The sequence below is a fragment of the Carettochelys insculpta genome, chromosome 15 (assembly GCF_033958435.1).
Source record: "Carettochelys insculpta isolate YL-2023 chromosome 15, ASM3395843v1, whole genome shotgun sequence".
In the NCBI taxonomy this organism is placed as follows: domain Eukaryota; kingdom Metazoa; phylum Chordata; order Testudines; family Carettochelyidae; genus Carettochelys; species Carettochelys insculpta.
Genome location: NC_134151.1, coordinates 14,449,295 through 14,465,612, shown reverse-complemented (window position 1 = coordinate 14,465,612; position 16,318 = coordinate 14,449,295). Strand labels below are relative to the sequence as shown.

The 16,318-nt window shown below is 39.5% G+C and overlaps 1 protein-coding gene across 1 annotated transcript in view; it reads right to left on the bottom strand.

Moving 5' to 3' along the window:
- GABRA1 (gamma-aminobutyric acid type A receptor subunit alpha1) overlaps nucleotides 1–16,318 on the bottom strand; it is a 45,250-nt gene that overhangs the window by 11,087 nt on the left and 17,845 nt on the right. The window contains exons 4-6 of the mRNA XM_075009407.1: nucleotides 13,372–13,592; nucleotides 11,625–11,707; nucleotides 9,380–9,523 (exon numbers count right to left, since the gene is read on the bottom strand). Coding sequence (XP_074865508.1) covers nucleotides 9,380–9,523; nucleotides 11,625–11,707; nucleotides 13,372–13,592 — 448 coding nt within the window. The remainder of the gene's footprint in view (nucleotides 1–9,379; nucleotides 9,524–11,624; nucleotides 11,708–13,371; nucleotides 13,593–16,318) is intronic.

Here is a 16,318-nt window from a genome sequence, read left to right as displayed (position 1 = left end):
TTACAGATTATTACTGAAAATACAATATATTGAAAAGCAATATCCCCAAAAGATTGGAAAACCTATTATTATGACTTTACATTACAATAGATTACAATACAATAAATGCTAGCTTAGAAGAGATACATGTAGCTTTGAAAATGAATGAAACCCTTTGCCTAAATAAGAGGTGATACATGAAATTACTGTGATTCTTTTTTGAAATATAAACAACTGGCTACAGCATTGGTAAAGTTCTAAATTGGATTGAAAAGCTGTGTCTAGACATTAACTGCTTATGCAGTAAGCATGTCAAATGCTCTTTTTCTCTCATTCAGATTCCAGAAGAACATTCATGGGAACATTCATGCCCAACATATCACCCTGCGAGAAGCTTATAAATAGTATGTGACAATACTTCTAAGACGTTTGAAAATACTATAAAAGACAATGGCAGTGAGGAGGAGGGAAGAGAATTAATGATGAGCAGAGGTAAAGGAAAGGATATATGAAGAGAAAGTAAACTCCAAAATAGAACTGGCAGGAACATTTTATTCAAATAAAAACTAATTCAGAGGACTGGTGTGACTTCACCCTCTTCTTTTATCATCCACTTATCTTTTTTGGCTGTGTCTGGGTTTTTTTTTTTTTTTTGAAGAGTGCCAATCTCACTAGCAAAGCTGGTAAAGAAGAATTAATGTGAAATATGACAGGAGTGAGACATTTTAATATAATCAAATATAGAAATATCACCAGGATATGTTAGCATTAATTTATTGCTTGTGGAATGCAAGCTAAGAAGGACAGACAGTTACCACATTATAGTGCTCTCAATATTTAGGTGAGCTGCTTAAATTATCCAATTATTTTTGATGTGTGAAAACTGAAAACAAGATTCAAAGCCTGGGATTACTGGTGGCTTGGTAAATGCTGAAGCTGCTTGAAGCTAGCCAAATGTGACACTTTAAAGTTGCATCTACACCACAGTCCCTTTCCAACGGGGAATACAAATGAGGCAAATTGTAAATGCAAATGAATGGCTTATTTACATACCTCATTCTTTATTTGCATATTCACATTTTCAAAAGAACGTCTTTTGAAAGAAAAACAGCAGTGTAGATGGTGTTCTTTTGAAATAAAACCCCATTTTCAAAACCACCCTTCTTCCTAATTTTTTTGAGGACAAAAAGTGCTTTCAAAAATGGAGTTTTATTTTGAAAGAACCCGCTCCACGCTGCTATTTTCCTTTTGAAAGGCTTCCTTTGGTAAATGTGAATATGCAAATGAGGCATGCTGCATGTAAATTGGTGCTTCATTTGCATTTCTGATTTTCCTCATGTGCATTCCCCTTTTGACAGGGGACTGTAGCGTAGACGCAGACTATGTGACACGTTGCAGATGAGCGCACAGACTGGCAGTAATGCCTGCTACGCTGATACAAAATAAAATCCTTTTCATTAACTCTAATTGTATTTAAATTATAAATGGACTATAGTCAATTATTAAAAAACAGCAACCGTTTGAGAGAGGTTGATTTAATATAGGGAAGTGTGCTGCTCTTTTGCTATTCTCTTAACATCTGGTGTTTAACATATTGCAGACTTCATTTTCCTGAAATGTACAGGGGCATCCACTGCAACTACAGTCCAGTGACGTTGTCAGACGTTCCCAAAATATGCTGTGATTTTAGAAGTCTATAATTCAGCCATATGCTTCCCTATAGGTCAATTTTTATAGAAAAAAGACTGCTTATAATTAGCAAAAATATATTTCACCAGTTTTAGCACCTGATTCCAAAAAAAACATTTAAGTACATGGTTTAAGCATGTCCTTAAATCCCGTTAATTTATAAGCTATCTGATAGACTATTGTCTTGAATAGTACACAGTCTTATTTTTATTGTTTTATTTCATTTTTAACATGTTTCAAAAACTCTGCTTTGAAACGTTAGTGGTCCTTTTGATAACTGATATATGTTTTATAAATGGGCATTTTTTTCATTTTACTTATTACATGACTGTTAAAACAGTTGTGCTTGAACCAGATTGCCATATCCAAATTCCTCTACACTCCAGAGATGTCATACTATCTTTGAAATTTTGCTGCTGGCTGAGTTTTCAAAAACGGGCCAAGCCAAAACCCTAAATTCAAGTGCAGGGAATGGGCCAATCCAGTTCCTAAACCAAATTCAGATATTTGCCTGGTATAAATAAACACAACTCTGTTGGGGACATTGTAGTCAATAGCAGCTATTCCAAGGCCTATTATTCTGTATTTTGTGTTTACTTTTTTGACAGTCTCCAGGGTTAAAAATGGTACATAAAGCTAGGTGTGTGCTGTAATATGAAGGGACAAGTGGTCAGAGTTAGGAACTAATTATTAGCCATAATCTTATATTTTCTTATAGTTGCATTCAGAAATCATCCAGTTTCTTGTCTTTAAACCACACTAGTTTTCATTTAATATTTAAACAGTATAAGTAGCTAGAAATAAAATCTCATTTAGAAAAGCATCCTCTTAGCAAATGCATGTAGCATAAAGTAATAAGAATATAGCTGTTCATGAGCACAAATACTGTTGATTTTCACTGCAAAACAATATTTTCAAGGTGTCAAAATAATTTCCATGTAAATGGAAATTTGTTAGAGTCTATTAAGCATCTGTTTTGTTTTGTTTTGTTTTGTTTTGTTTTGTTTTGTTTCTCCCCACAAACCTTGTAGAAAATTAGACATTTTAAATGCTTGGTACATCAAAAAGTAATGCATTGGTTGTTGGGCATTGACAATAATTTCACATGCATCTCCAAAATGAAAACAGGTTTAGTGACTCTTGTTTCATTAAACACACCAGAAGCAAAAATAATACTTATTTATAAATAACATTTGCTAAAGCAGTGTTGTAGTGACAGCTACATGCAAGATGAAAATATGCTTAGGGCGTATTACTCCCTTGCCAACATGCAACAGTCATAATACTAACTGGAGATTTTAGTTATGCAAAGTCTGACATATACAAACCCTTTCTGTAAATAGTTTGGACATAACCACGACCCTGTTCTAAATCTGAAAATGAGGACAGAGAAGTTGTGGCTATGAGGCAGAAAAGAAGAAAAGAATCAGGTGTATTGGTCCAATAAAAACGCCTACAACTTGTAGAATGGTCATAGTGCTACAATGTCCTGTGGAAAATAGGAGGCATGTGTGCAGAAGGCAGCCATTTTTTCATGCATGGAATTTATGGCAAATCCAAACCCACAGCCCTCCCCCTGCCCCCCCACAACCTTTCCCTTCACCATCTCACCATTCCTGACCACTCCCCAATAAAGAGGAACAGAGAGATGGTAAGCAAACAGCTTCTTTACTTAACCAAAGATAACCAGTTTGAAAATATACCTTGCAATAAAAAAAATTGCAAATTGCAAAAACAGTGAACTATGTCTAGTGGGGGGGCATGAGGCATGGGGTAGGTGGTGTCAGAACAGAGCTAGAGGGCTTGAGGGGCTTGGGAGAGGGGTGGCATCAATCCATGGAGGGAGTGTGGGGACCACAACCCAATGGAGGAGTGGGACCCTGAGCAGGGGCATCCTTGGGATCCCCTCTCACTGTGGGTTCAGGGTCTCCGCCGGGGTTGGATTGGGACAGGGAGGCATGGAGGTAGTGGGGCTATGGCAGGGTCTGGGTTGGCAGAAGGAGCATGGGGGGCCTGGGAAGTGGGGGACAGGCATGGCAGGAGGAGCAGGCATGGCCCTCTTTTATTGCCAAAACTCAAGAAAGCCTTTGGGGATGGATGTTGGGGGCAGGGCACTGGAGCAGGGACAGGGGAGTGGTGGCAGATGATTCAGATGCAGTCTGGCAGTCCCCAGAGCACCCACCTCCATGCAGCTTGCCACCCCGTGACCTGCAGCAGTGGGTGCTGACTTTCACCTGTAGGCATGCCCACATGCTGGGAGCTGCACTCCTTGGTGTGTCTGGGGTCAGGCTGGTGCCCATGTGGCTAGATGGCTTCCAGCCATGGCAGGGACTAGTACTTCCCCCTCCCCAGGGGCTCATCTGGCCTCCTGCAAGACTGGCTGCAGGCTGGTACCCATTCCTGGGTCCGGATACAACATGCTACCTTGCATGGGGTTCTACACGCTGGGACTGCAGTGCGAAGTCCCACCCGAGCCAGCCTGGTGCGCTCACATTACACTTTGTCTGCTCCTGCCTCCCATGCACTGGAGTGTGTGATGTGTGGTATACTTACAGGAAGGACCCTTGCCCAGCTCTGGGGACACACTGGAGCTGGCCTGGCTGGCGGGGCTCAAGTCCAGGGTGATGACCAAGGTAGCCCCGCTGGCTTCAGACCCTGTGTCCACCTTCAGAACCAGTGGGGGTTGTGTCCTAGAGTGCTGCTCCTCCTCCTCCTCAGGGGCCAGCTGTGAGTGTGGGGGGCTCCTCCAGGGTGCCAGTGGGGGTAGGCAGAGGAGAGGTGTCTCCTACCCCCAAGAGATGGTGCAGCTCCCTGTAGTAGGGACAGGTCATGAGTCCTGCCCTAGTCTCCACCTGGTGTCATGGGCTCAGGTATAACCCTGCTGCAGTTATTTAACTTTCACCCACACCTGCTCCATTATGTGGGCGGGGTGGCCACATGATGCCAAGGTGGTGGCCAGCTGGGTACAGGATGGGGCATACCTCTGCTTTGCGTCAGGGTCAAGTAGGGTCTGTTTCTCGGCTTACATGTCCAGCAAATCCTGGATCTTGGCCCAGTCGACGATTCTTGCCCTGGGGTGGGTCCTAGTACCCCTCCAGTTGATCCACAGAGGGCTGTGGGGAGTCGCGGTGTGGCTGGCTTTTGGCCGTTGCTTCAGGTTCCACTGTATGGAGTGGCTCCAAGTGCATAAGGTTAAGCAGCTTGCAGGCCCAGTGCTCCCACACTCTTCGTTTCCTGCCACAGGGTTTCCAGGGCTCCCTGCAGCTTTAAGAATGGGCAGAGGCAGGGTGCATAGAGCACTGGCTGCCGTGGACAGAGTGTCGGCTAGGACACCTGCCCTGTGCCCTGGAGCCCTTTTTTGTTGACAGAGGGCCCCACCCCAGGATGTTCAGACTGGATTTCTGTCAACAGATCTGTCGAGAGAGGTATTCTGCAAAACACTGTCAACAAAAGTGCTGCGTTCTTTCAAGTTATTGTTGGCAGAACGCCTTGGTAACCTGGACACTCCACGGGTGGATCAAGAGACTTCACTCTTTTGCCATTGTGTTAATAGAGAATTAATCTCATATAACTTTAAAAGTGGCCAAGACTGTGAAATGCTGCTTATTAAACCTGTTTTACACATTGATACTTGAACCATTTGGACAGCAGGGAATATCCAGATGTATGTTCTGCGTCTAATTACTTCAACAACTCCCCGGTTTATATTTCAACATTCTTACCCATAAGTTAAGGAAGTACGGATTGGATACATGGACTGTAAGATGGCTAGAAAGCTGGCTAGATGGCTGGGCCCAATGGGTAGTCATCAACGGCTCAGTGTCTGGTTGGAGGTCAGTTTCAAGTGGAGTACCCTAGCGGTCAGTTCTAGGGTCCCTATTGTTCAACATCTTTATTAACGGCCTGGATGAGGGGATGGATTGCACCCTCAGCAAATATGCAGATGGTACTAAGCTAGTGGGAGAGTTAGAGATGTTGGAGGGTAGGGAAAGGGTCCAGAGTGATCTAAATAAATTGGAGGATTGGGCCAAAAGAAATCTGATGAGGTTCAATAAGGAGAAGTACAGAGTCCTGCACTTGGGATGAAAGAATCCTAAGCACTGTTACAGGCTGGGAACTGACTGGCTAAGTAGCAGTGCAGCAGAAAAGGACCTGGAGATCACAATGGATGAGAAGCTGGATATGAGTCAACAGCATGCCCTTGTAGCCAAGAAGGCTAATGCCATATTGGGGTGCATTAGGAGGAATACTTCCAGCAGATCTAGAGAAGTTATTATTCCCCCCTATTTGGCACTGGTGAGGCCTCATCTGGCCCCCCAGCATAGAAAGGACATGGATGCATTGGAATGGGTCCAGCAGACAGCAATGAAAATGATTAGGGGGCTGGAGCTCATGACCTACAAGGAGAGACTGAGGGACTTGACCTTATTCAGTTTAAAGAAGAGAAGAGCGAGGGGTGATTTGATAGCAGCCTTCAACTTCCTGAAGAAGGGGTTGTAAAGAGGATGGAGAGAGGCTGTTCTGAATAGTGACGGATGTTAGAACAAGGAGCAATGATGTGAAGTTATAGAGGACAGGTGTAGGTTGGATATTAGGAAAACTACCTCACCAGGGGCTTGTCTACTCTAGCCCTGCTCCTTCAAAGGGGGCATGTAAATGAGCCTGCTCAGTGCATAGCAATGAGGTGCTGAGCTGCATATGCAGCACTTCATTAGGCTAATTCTTGCCACGCAAACTTTGAAGTTGCTATCTTCAAAGCCTCGGCAAGCAGTGTAGTCATGGGCACTTTGAAGTTCCCACACAAGTCCTAAGTGCCCTTCCTCCCAAAACATTTTCCCTGTGAAATTTCTCCAAGAACAATGATGGTGGTGGCATTAGAATTCTTATTATGTGTCTTGAGTATTTATAAGGTACATATCTCTGCCATATCATGTACTTTATCTAGTATTAACTACATGGTTTAAGTATCTTTCCAAGTTTTTGGCTCTGTATGTAGCCTCTCACCTTCATTTAGTCAGAGGAAAAAATGATTTTGTTCAAAATAGTTCATAAGGGGGAAAACTGACTTAATTAGGCTTTTCTTTCCCAGAGATTTTAGCCAGTGGAGATGCACAACAACCACCACGCACCATAGGCAGGAAAACCTGTTAAGTTGCAGTGGTACAAATCATGGTTTGAATTGGCAGTACAGGGGTAAAGGCTGAGGGATTGGGGGGCAGGGCAGAGAGTAGGGGATTTGTGGGAGTGTGGGAGTCAGAGCTGGGGTGTCAGACAGGGTTCGGGGCAGCTGTTTGGTCTCTGTGTGGAGGGGTGCAGGAGTCAGGGAAGGGGTTGCAAGAATCAGGGCTGGGGTTTTGGAGGGCCTCAAACAAGGAGGTTGGGGTGCATGTGCAGGGATGTCTGTGGGGGGGGGAAGCATCAGCTCCCCACCCCCCAAGATTCATACTAGGATGATGCTTTGTCTACCCCTTCCCGTCATTGTCAGGGAGCAAGAGGAAAGTGCCCAATTTGTCTGCCCCTGCCCTCCCCAGCCACAGGGAGAGAAATGCAGCAGAGCAGACTCTGCCATTTCCCCTCACTCACTGATGGGAATTGGAACAGCAAGCAACCAACCAGTATCCACTATGAATCGCGGGGTGGGGAGAAGGAGCTTCAGCCCTTCCGATATGGATCCCTGTGGGGGAGGCTTGGGCAGTCCTGGCTTGGTATGGGAACATGCCCCTAGCCAGCCCTTCATCTGCCTGGCTGAGTGAAGCTTAGGGCAGAAGACTGCAGGAGAGCCTATGGAGACCAGCTTGGAGCACTCCCAGTCTCTTCCTGTAGCCACATGCCTCAGTCCACAACTCTTGAGGATATGATACTTAGTGTTCATCACTTTTATTGGCTCTTACTACAGGCATTTTGTGTGCCAGTCTGGCCCTGTACAAGTCAATGACAAAATTTGCACTGACTTCTACTGGACTAAGATTTTGCCCATTGTCTTTTTATTTGCCAGTGAAGTACTATGTATGTCTTGAATGACAAACAACAAATAACTAGTATTAATTCATTTTAAATACCTCTTTTAATTTTGTTTTTATATTATTGCACACTTGAACTCTCATTACTTCTGCTTAAGCGGCCTCATTCCTGATGGAACTGACAAAATAGTTCTTAAGCAAAGAATTAAATTTTACATTCTCTCTTTAATTTTCTAGAGAGGGCCTGAAAGTGTTCTAGCAGATACTTTTTTGGTTCTCAAATACAGTTGCTAAATCTGTTTGTAAATTCCCCAAGCTGAGTAAGTCTGTATCAAAGGGCTCACTCTTTTTTAATGTTCATTGATTTTGTAAATGACATTTAAAAAGCTCTTTATTTATTCTGGTGTACATGTACTACTATAATTGAGTCACTGGTTCTGTCACTTTCAATATAATGTGGGTACTACTCTTAATGGAGTACCTCTTTATGGTCCACTGACCATTCAGTCTGGTCAGCAGTCTTATAGCTTGTTGATACCCAATTTTTAGCTTAATACTGCTTTTAAGAATAAGCCAAAATTAATAAATTAAAACTATTTGAAATTACTGCTGAGCAGTGAAAAAGCAAAATTTTTCATCTTGCCAAGGAACCATAGCCTATGATGCTGTGACGGTGAGTGTGCACTGTTTATACCTGACAACCAATAACATAGCATTGGAAATCAACATAAGATTCAATTATCTGTGAGTAGCACCAAAAATAATGTTTTGCACTTATCTGTAATAAGTCCACTATGGGATCTCAGAGCTTTGTAGACACAACAATAAATTTAGAACTGAATCATAGAGAAATATTTAATGACTTCCCTAAAGTTATACAGTAATGTCCCTGGCAGAACTGTGACTTGAACTTAGATTTTCTAATGCCTGATCCAGTTTCATAACTAACAACCTATTTTTCTTCAGTCTTACATTCCATGAGTGAACAAATAAAAGTTGATGACTTTACTAGGACTCCTATAGCACTCATTTGGAATTTCCAATCAGCATTGATACTTGTAAAATAAGATATTTGCACTTTAATTATCTGTTTGGGTGATCAAATATGTGATTTCAACATCTGATCAGACTGCTTATATTTGAGATTTAGTCTTTCTTGTTTTAATATTATGAGTCCATTTTAAACCTACCTTACTGTAATTCCTGAACTTGTGTTAATTCTAACTGCAACTGTGCTTCAGTTCTTATGATATTTTTAAAACAACAAACAGGTTTGCTTTCTGTCCTTATCCGGCAATATTGCGTAGTGTATACTATCTGGCATATAAGCTCCTTATATGGTGATTTATAATGAAACAATATTTTATTAACAAGATATTGTCATTTCTCATTACTACTTGTAATTTTTCTCTATTAAAAGCAGGAAACTATCACTGTGACAAGATAGAGATATGGTAGGAATGAGATGAATATTTCTTTTTGATGTACACCACTACATTTCTTCTGGTTAGATGCCATATGACACTACCGTAAGCTTCATATTAATAAAACATTTTAACCATCAGTTCAAATACAAAGGTAGTTAATGTACCAAAACACGCTGCCATTTTACTTTTCCATACTCTCCTATTTTGAATCACTTTACATTACAATCTGTATCCCTTACTTTCTAATTTCCATTGTGGAAATTTAAAGCATCTTATCAATGCAAACTTTTCTCACCCCCAAGAAGACAATGCTTTATTACACACCTGTACTGGACTGAACAATTCCAGAGTCCACAGTTTGCCCCAGAAGATCATATTGGTTCAATCGTGAGCCATCTTCAGCCACAACCACAGACCTCGCTGGTTCCCTTGTCCATTCATAAACAACCTCTGCTCTGGTATAGGCATCTAATTTAAAAGAAAAACGTTTTATTTCCCTGCCTTTTACATCTGAGTGGATGAACTCCACCTCTTCCCCATCCCATTCCTGGCACTGAAAATCCCAAGAAAGTCTTGCTTTATACAGGGAACACCAAAGGGAGGGGTAGGCATGGGGAATAGGACATAAAATCAGTATTCTCTCATTCATGGGCATGCCAGGGACCGCTTGCATTTCTCTAGTTTCCCCAGACTATTATGAGAGTCATCAGCCACACTCCTCTATACCTACATGCAACTTGGTTTGGCCACTAAGGGCAAATAAACCTACTCCAGCTAATGGCCTCCACTTGTCAACATCATTTGAACTCTAGGTTCTGGAAGCACCCTCAATCTATAAACAATCCCTCTTCCTTCACACTGTTTCATGAGACCAAGTGGCAAATGGATTACAAATCTATCCAAGCACAGAAAGGCATCTGGCCTAGTATATATGATCAGTCTATATATGGAAAGCTGGGGTACAAATATAACTTATAGTGGCATGACATTCACAAACAGTCCATGTGGACCCTGCAGAACACAAGACTGATTTGATATATGATGCTCTGAAATTAGAGTAGATCAAAGCACACTAATTAACTTTTATTGCTCAGCAGGAAGGTCAGCACAAAGTGCATTACAGGCTAGTGTAGGAAAAAAATTAAATGCCAGCTTACTAAACACTAACTGCTCACATAGACAAGCCCTGAGACTCTTGTCTTTGAACTGTGTTGAATATATATATTATACCTGCTGCCTGCTGTCTCTGGAAGCTGCTTATAGGTGTTCAAACTGACTTGCAACATTATTTAGCAAAAGAAAGGGATAAAAAGGCTTCACATTTCACTATAGAATTGCTTACCATTCTCTACAAAACAAAAAAGCAGAGATGTAGCACTTTAAAGACTAACAAAATAATTTATTAGGGGATGAGCTTTCATGTGGCAGACCCGCTTCTTCAGATCTAAGCTTTTTATTCTCAGATTTCCAGCACTACACAAAATTTTATATAGAAGATCGGTAGCTGTCTTTAGGTAATAATTCAATCGTGTCTTGGGTAAATATAGGGTCATTCTGTTCAAAGTAAATTGTCACATTGTCTGGTACCCAGTGAGGAGTGAAGAGAATGAATAATTATCCATTATCAGTGAAATGACTCAATTCTACTGGAAAGAGAAATAGACATTGAGGGAACTTTTGTATCCTATTAAGTATTCACTCATTTTGTCTTCTTTTTTCAAAATAAACTGGAGAAAACTACCTTCCCTCCCCAGCCAGGTTATTTTTTCTGATCCAAGCACTTTCTCAGAATTCAGCTTTTTGATAGATGTACTTTTAAATTATTTTAAAATAACATTGATCTGCAAAGTGGGAATATTTGTGATGGATGACTCTCAAAAGTGTCAAGAGTTTGGTCTCAGCCAGGCTTCCAACCTAAATTCAACTTCTTTATTCATATCCTGGCTTCACTGAAGGCAGCAGCAAAACTTTGGTGATACAAATGAAGTTCAATTTTCAGTCCATAAATCTGCTAATTGTAGCTAAAAATCTTGAAAGAATGGGACTTCTCATGGGATTTTTAAGGCTTTAATTTCAAGTAGTTTCCCATATGATGTTTTTCTTACTATATTTATATACCTTGCTTTAGTTCCAATATTTAAAAAAGTGCTAGGAACATCTGAGTGTCATAGAAAAGAACTGATTTGTATTTGGTTTCAAAAATGTACTCGCTAGGGGTGAGGAATATGGAGTTCTCTTTTCTTCTGAATCAGTTCATCCATACATGGATCTATAATGCTAATCTCATGCATTTTCAAAATAAAATTCAGTTGCATTAAAGCTTAAATGTGTGTCTGTGTGCCATTCTGCACTGCTATTGTCTACATCTTTGGAGCATAGCCACTTCTCTTTGTCTAATGCTTAGACAAGATGCTAAATTATAGTTAGTTACATGAAAAATGTTCATTTAAAAATACAAGATTGAAGAAATAAAAGCTTTTATCATTTTAAATAATCTTCTGCTCTGATCTGATATGAAATATTTATGAAGTGGCCTTAAAAGGGTGACAATGAGTTAAAAATAACTTACAGCTTCCAAATTTTAATGGGCAAGCATGTGCGTCCATTGGAAAGTCTTCTAAATGCATTGGACATTCTGCTCTCACAGTTAGTCTACAATGGATTCATAAGCCAAAGAAAAGGTTATATCTTCATGCAATTAATAAAAGTATGGACAATTATAAAAAGGAATAGTTAATAAATATAATTGTAAAATATATTTGTTAAGTGATTGAAAAGAGAAAGCCAAAGAATTACTATCATATTTCACACACTTCTAAAAGATTGTTTGCAAGCAAATGACTTTTTTAAAAAATGTGACTCATTGTCAGTTGTGCTGTAAATCTTTGCTCAGCTCTAGATGTTGCTTGACTGTGGCATCTTCAACATGTCTTCTAATATTGTATAATTTGTTCCTCCGTTCTTTACTCAGGCAAAACTCTCACTGATAATAGTGGAAGTTTTGCCTGAGTAATGACAGCATTAGGACAAAAATGTTATGAGCTCGTTTCATTCCCTTTTCAGTAGCTTTACAGTTAGCCAATTATCCAGTTATCTAATAACATCAGCCGCAGGCATCAGATGTTGCAAAATAAGCCTTCATTTCATTTCTAAGAGGTTTACAATATGGACCTGATATGTAGCCCACCAGCATGAATGAAATGCTTTCTGCTTAATTCAATGGGCATTAGATGAGGCCTTCTCTTTATAGATGTTTGCCTCAGTTTGATAATGAACCTCAGTTGAAAGATGGATGCAAACACTGCAGGGAATCTGAATTTGAATTAGAATGAACTGGCAGTGTAGTTTTGAAAACAGACTTCTAAATAAAGTTTTCAAAATTATTTTATTTATTTTATTATTATTTGTTTGTCCACGGTCAATGATTTTTGAAACTGCACAGAAAGTTTGAACACTCACGTATGAAATCATACTTGACTGTTACGTTGATCAAAAAATAAAAATGTACTTCTGCAGATGAACTTATGCACATTTTAATAATAGTTTTTTAGAATACCTAGTACCAATTTGTCAAAGGGGGTATAGGTGAAGGTGGCAACCCAACTGAGTCAGACGTTCCTTATAAAATATGAACAGATTTATGTGGTGTAATTCAGGTCCTTAATTAAGCTTTTTTTTCCCCAAATAAAAGGAAAATGTACATGATTGATGTAATGATTGTATTTTTCAAAAATATGGTCTTATTTCATAAAGTTAATTTTTATTTCAGATTTTTTTTAAAAAGGGATTGTTAAATTTTTTCCAATTGTATTTTCTTCATCCCTGTAAACGCTTAACATTTGCTATACTTTAACAAAAAAGGGCTTAGTCATTTGATTTCCAAAAACATTTTCTTTAAATTTTCAAATCTTCAGCGTTGATTTAGCAGTGCAAAAACAGAGCACTACTCCAAATTTCTACGTTTTGTGTCTTTTCTATAAAGTTTATTGAGAAACAATCTTATTTCACATTCATACTATTTTTCTGCATCATCTTGGCTCATTCTCTTTCACAACATTCATTCGGTTTTGTCAATTTTGAGGACTATACAGTATTTGATTTGGTGACTGTCTTTTCTCTTTGGTTTTATAAGAAGCAATCCCATTCCAGGAACATTCTATTTTCCTGGGACAACCAAACCCTAACATTGCTTTAAGTTATTGTAAGAAGAAACTGTGTACCTAATTTGAGATCATAGCTCATACCATTTAAGAGTACATTTAAAAATTATTAATTCCAAATGAAATGAAAACCCCACAACGTATTCTTATGCTTACCTCATTGTATATAGCAGTGTCCCATCCTCTGTAATTCGTAGTAGTTTGTTAGGCATTGTCATGTTGTGAGCCACTGATTTCTTTCCATTGTGGAAAAAAGTATCAGGTGTCCAGATCTTGCTGGCCATTAAATTATTTAGCCGGAGGACTGTCATGGGTCCTTTGAATTTTAGTCTCTCATCTCTCCAACTTTGACGGAAAAATACATCTATTGTATATTCCTAGAGAATTCAGACAATGGGAAAGCTCTCAAGATGTCATATTTTGCAATTCACATTTTTGACAGTTGAACTTTGGCATTTTTGTAAGAGCAAGATTATGAGAACATTATATCTCAAGATAGTGATTAAGTTGGTTACAGTATTGGTACTAATTTATACTAAGAATATTAGGAAGAACTTTAGAAATTATTGCTATCGAAAGAGACCTTAACAGTGGTAGATGTGAATTTACAGTAGATATGGTATTTTGACTGCATATAGTGAAGCATGGTGTGTAGAGTTGGAAGGTATTTGTCTCTCACTACAAAATAAACCTTTGTGAGACTGCACCTGGAATATTCCTTCAGTTCTAGTACTACGTAGATAAGCTGTGTGCTGTTCAAGAGATCACTCAAAATTATAATGAGACTGATTTACAATGAAAGTGTCCTGAAGGAAGTCAAAGGAAGATTTGGATCAAACTTGTAGCTTGCCTGGCAATGATTTAGGAGAAGGGCGAAGGGACACAATGCCTGATTCTCACCTCACCTACAATAGTTAAAAGTGGGATATAACTCTTGATTTATATCAGTGAAAGCATCCATACATGACACTAACCATTGCTCATTAAGGAATGAAATATTTTTTTATTATGGTACAATGCAGTATACCCAGAAGCAATCAGATGAAATTGCAAAACATGGTAGTATAGAAAAATGTAAATATCTTTGGAAGAGCATCCCAAAGTGAGTGACAGAAAAAAATTAAAATTAGACTGGATGAAGCATGTTAAAATAATTTATAAGAAATAATCTTTTACTGACATGAAGCTAAGCTATGTGAATTTAAATATTTCTGTGGCCTGTAACTGCTACAATGCTGTGATGCTTATGAAGTTATTAAAAGCATGGTAATTTAAAATTATACTGCACAATCGTCTATTGTTTTTGGTTCAAGACTGAGTCTTCCTTCAGGCTGTGCCTACACTGGCCTCTCCCTTTCAAAAGGGGCATGCAAAAATGGCCAATTGAAAATGCAAGTGAGGTGCTGGTTTGCATATTCAAAATATCATTTGCATAAAGGCTGCCACTCACCATTCTGGAGGTGCTGTTTACGAAAGCCAAACAGCCATGCAGATGAATTTCCTTCAAAATGAAGCCCCCCTTTCGAAAGCACCCTTCTTCCTTGAAAAAGGAAGGGCCAGTGTAGACGTAGCCATAGACTTCTTGACAAAGGACTAGTGATGAACAGTGAAGGAAAATGGCCCTGCCATCACTGAATATATTATATATATTACAAGTAAGTGAGAACTGCATCTATCCAAGAATACAGTCAGGAAAAACAGGCATGATGGAAAGAAAAATGGAAGCTCTTTAGTTCCACCCAAGAATGTAGTGCATCAGGTCACTTTTAAATAGTCCATTATTTTTAATAAATGTTCATATTTCATAGTACAGAAACCACTGGGAGATTTTTTCTAATTGGTAAGCTATCAGCTGCATCATGGGCTATTTAGACTGCAAAGGTAAAGCACAGACTGTCTTTGTGCTTCTGTTATCTCGTTATAATATTCATAATAAAATTCATTGCACATAGGTAAATGGTTTAGTCAATCCATTTTAGCATGTGCTCAACTCTAACCACATTAATGTTGCTATTGTTTTCAATCACCTAGTGACTCCTACTTTATCCCACTGGTGAGGGCAGGATTATTTGGCTTGAATTGGACTACTCACATGATTCTAATTAAGTGGTTCTACATGAGGAACCACTTAAGTCAATCGGACTTTTGCCATTGGCTTTGATGGGTTCAGGTCTTCACCCTCATGTTTATATCAAAGCAGATGTGAGGGAGAACTCATGGTCTGCAGGTGACGGGAGATTTTTTGGCTTTCATCATATTATCTCTAAGCTCTACCCCAAACTTACTTCTACACAGAAATAGAGTGAAACATACACATGGGAAATGACAGCCTCGCAGCACAAAGCAATTTTTACCCACATCTGATACTGCAGAAAGGGAAGACAGTGGGATGATATGGAAGTTTTGAAAGAGAACACTAGGGAGCTCAGTCGGTCACTGTATATTATTGCAGGGGGACCTGAAGTTGAGAGAAGATAGGGAGAGTGACCAAGTGATTTGATAGCAGAGGCAGGAAAAGAGAGTGTAAGTGTTTATGGGTCTTCAGATTCTCTACCCCTCCTGACTATAGGCTCCATTACCCACAAAACTTTTTCCCACAGCATTCACTGGAATGTACAAAAGAATATGTTTTGGTTGTGCTCCAACCACATTTGGGTGAGCTAACACACCAGTGCCCAAGCACTATTTCTGCTAGATGAAAGCTATAAGAAAGTCATTTTTAATATTGCATGGTCAGATCTTCTGACCTGAATGGCTGTGAATCCTGTGGCTTGGAACATTATTTAGCAGAGCTGGAAACTAGAATTCCCCAAACTCCTTGCTGTGATTCTGGTAAATAGGCAGTTAGACAAATCAGGCAAAGATCTGACCACACCATTTATAGCTAGGATTCATTAGTGGGAATGTAATGAGAGAAAAATAAATTAACCCTCTGTAGTCACACAATAAATCATACAATTGGCACATATTTTAGTGTTATCGCTGCAGGAGGGGGAGGTGGCGATTGTAAAGCCCAGAAAATGACTTTAAATTTCTCAACATTTTCTGGGTTTGCCAAGCCCTATCTGTTGCCTCTTTCCGAGTTTTATTCATTATTATTTGT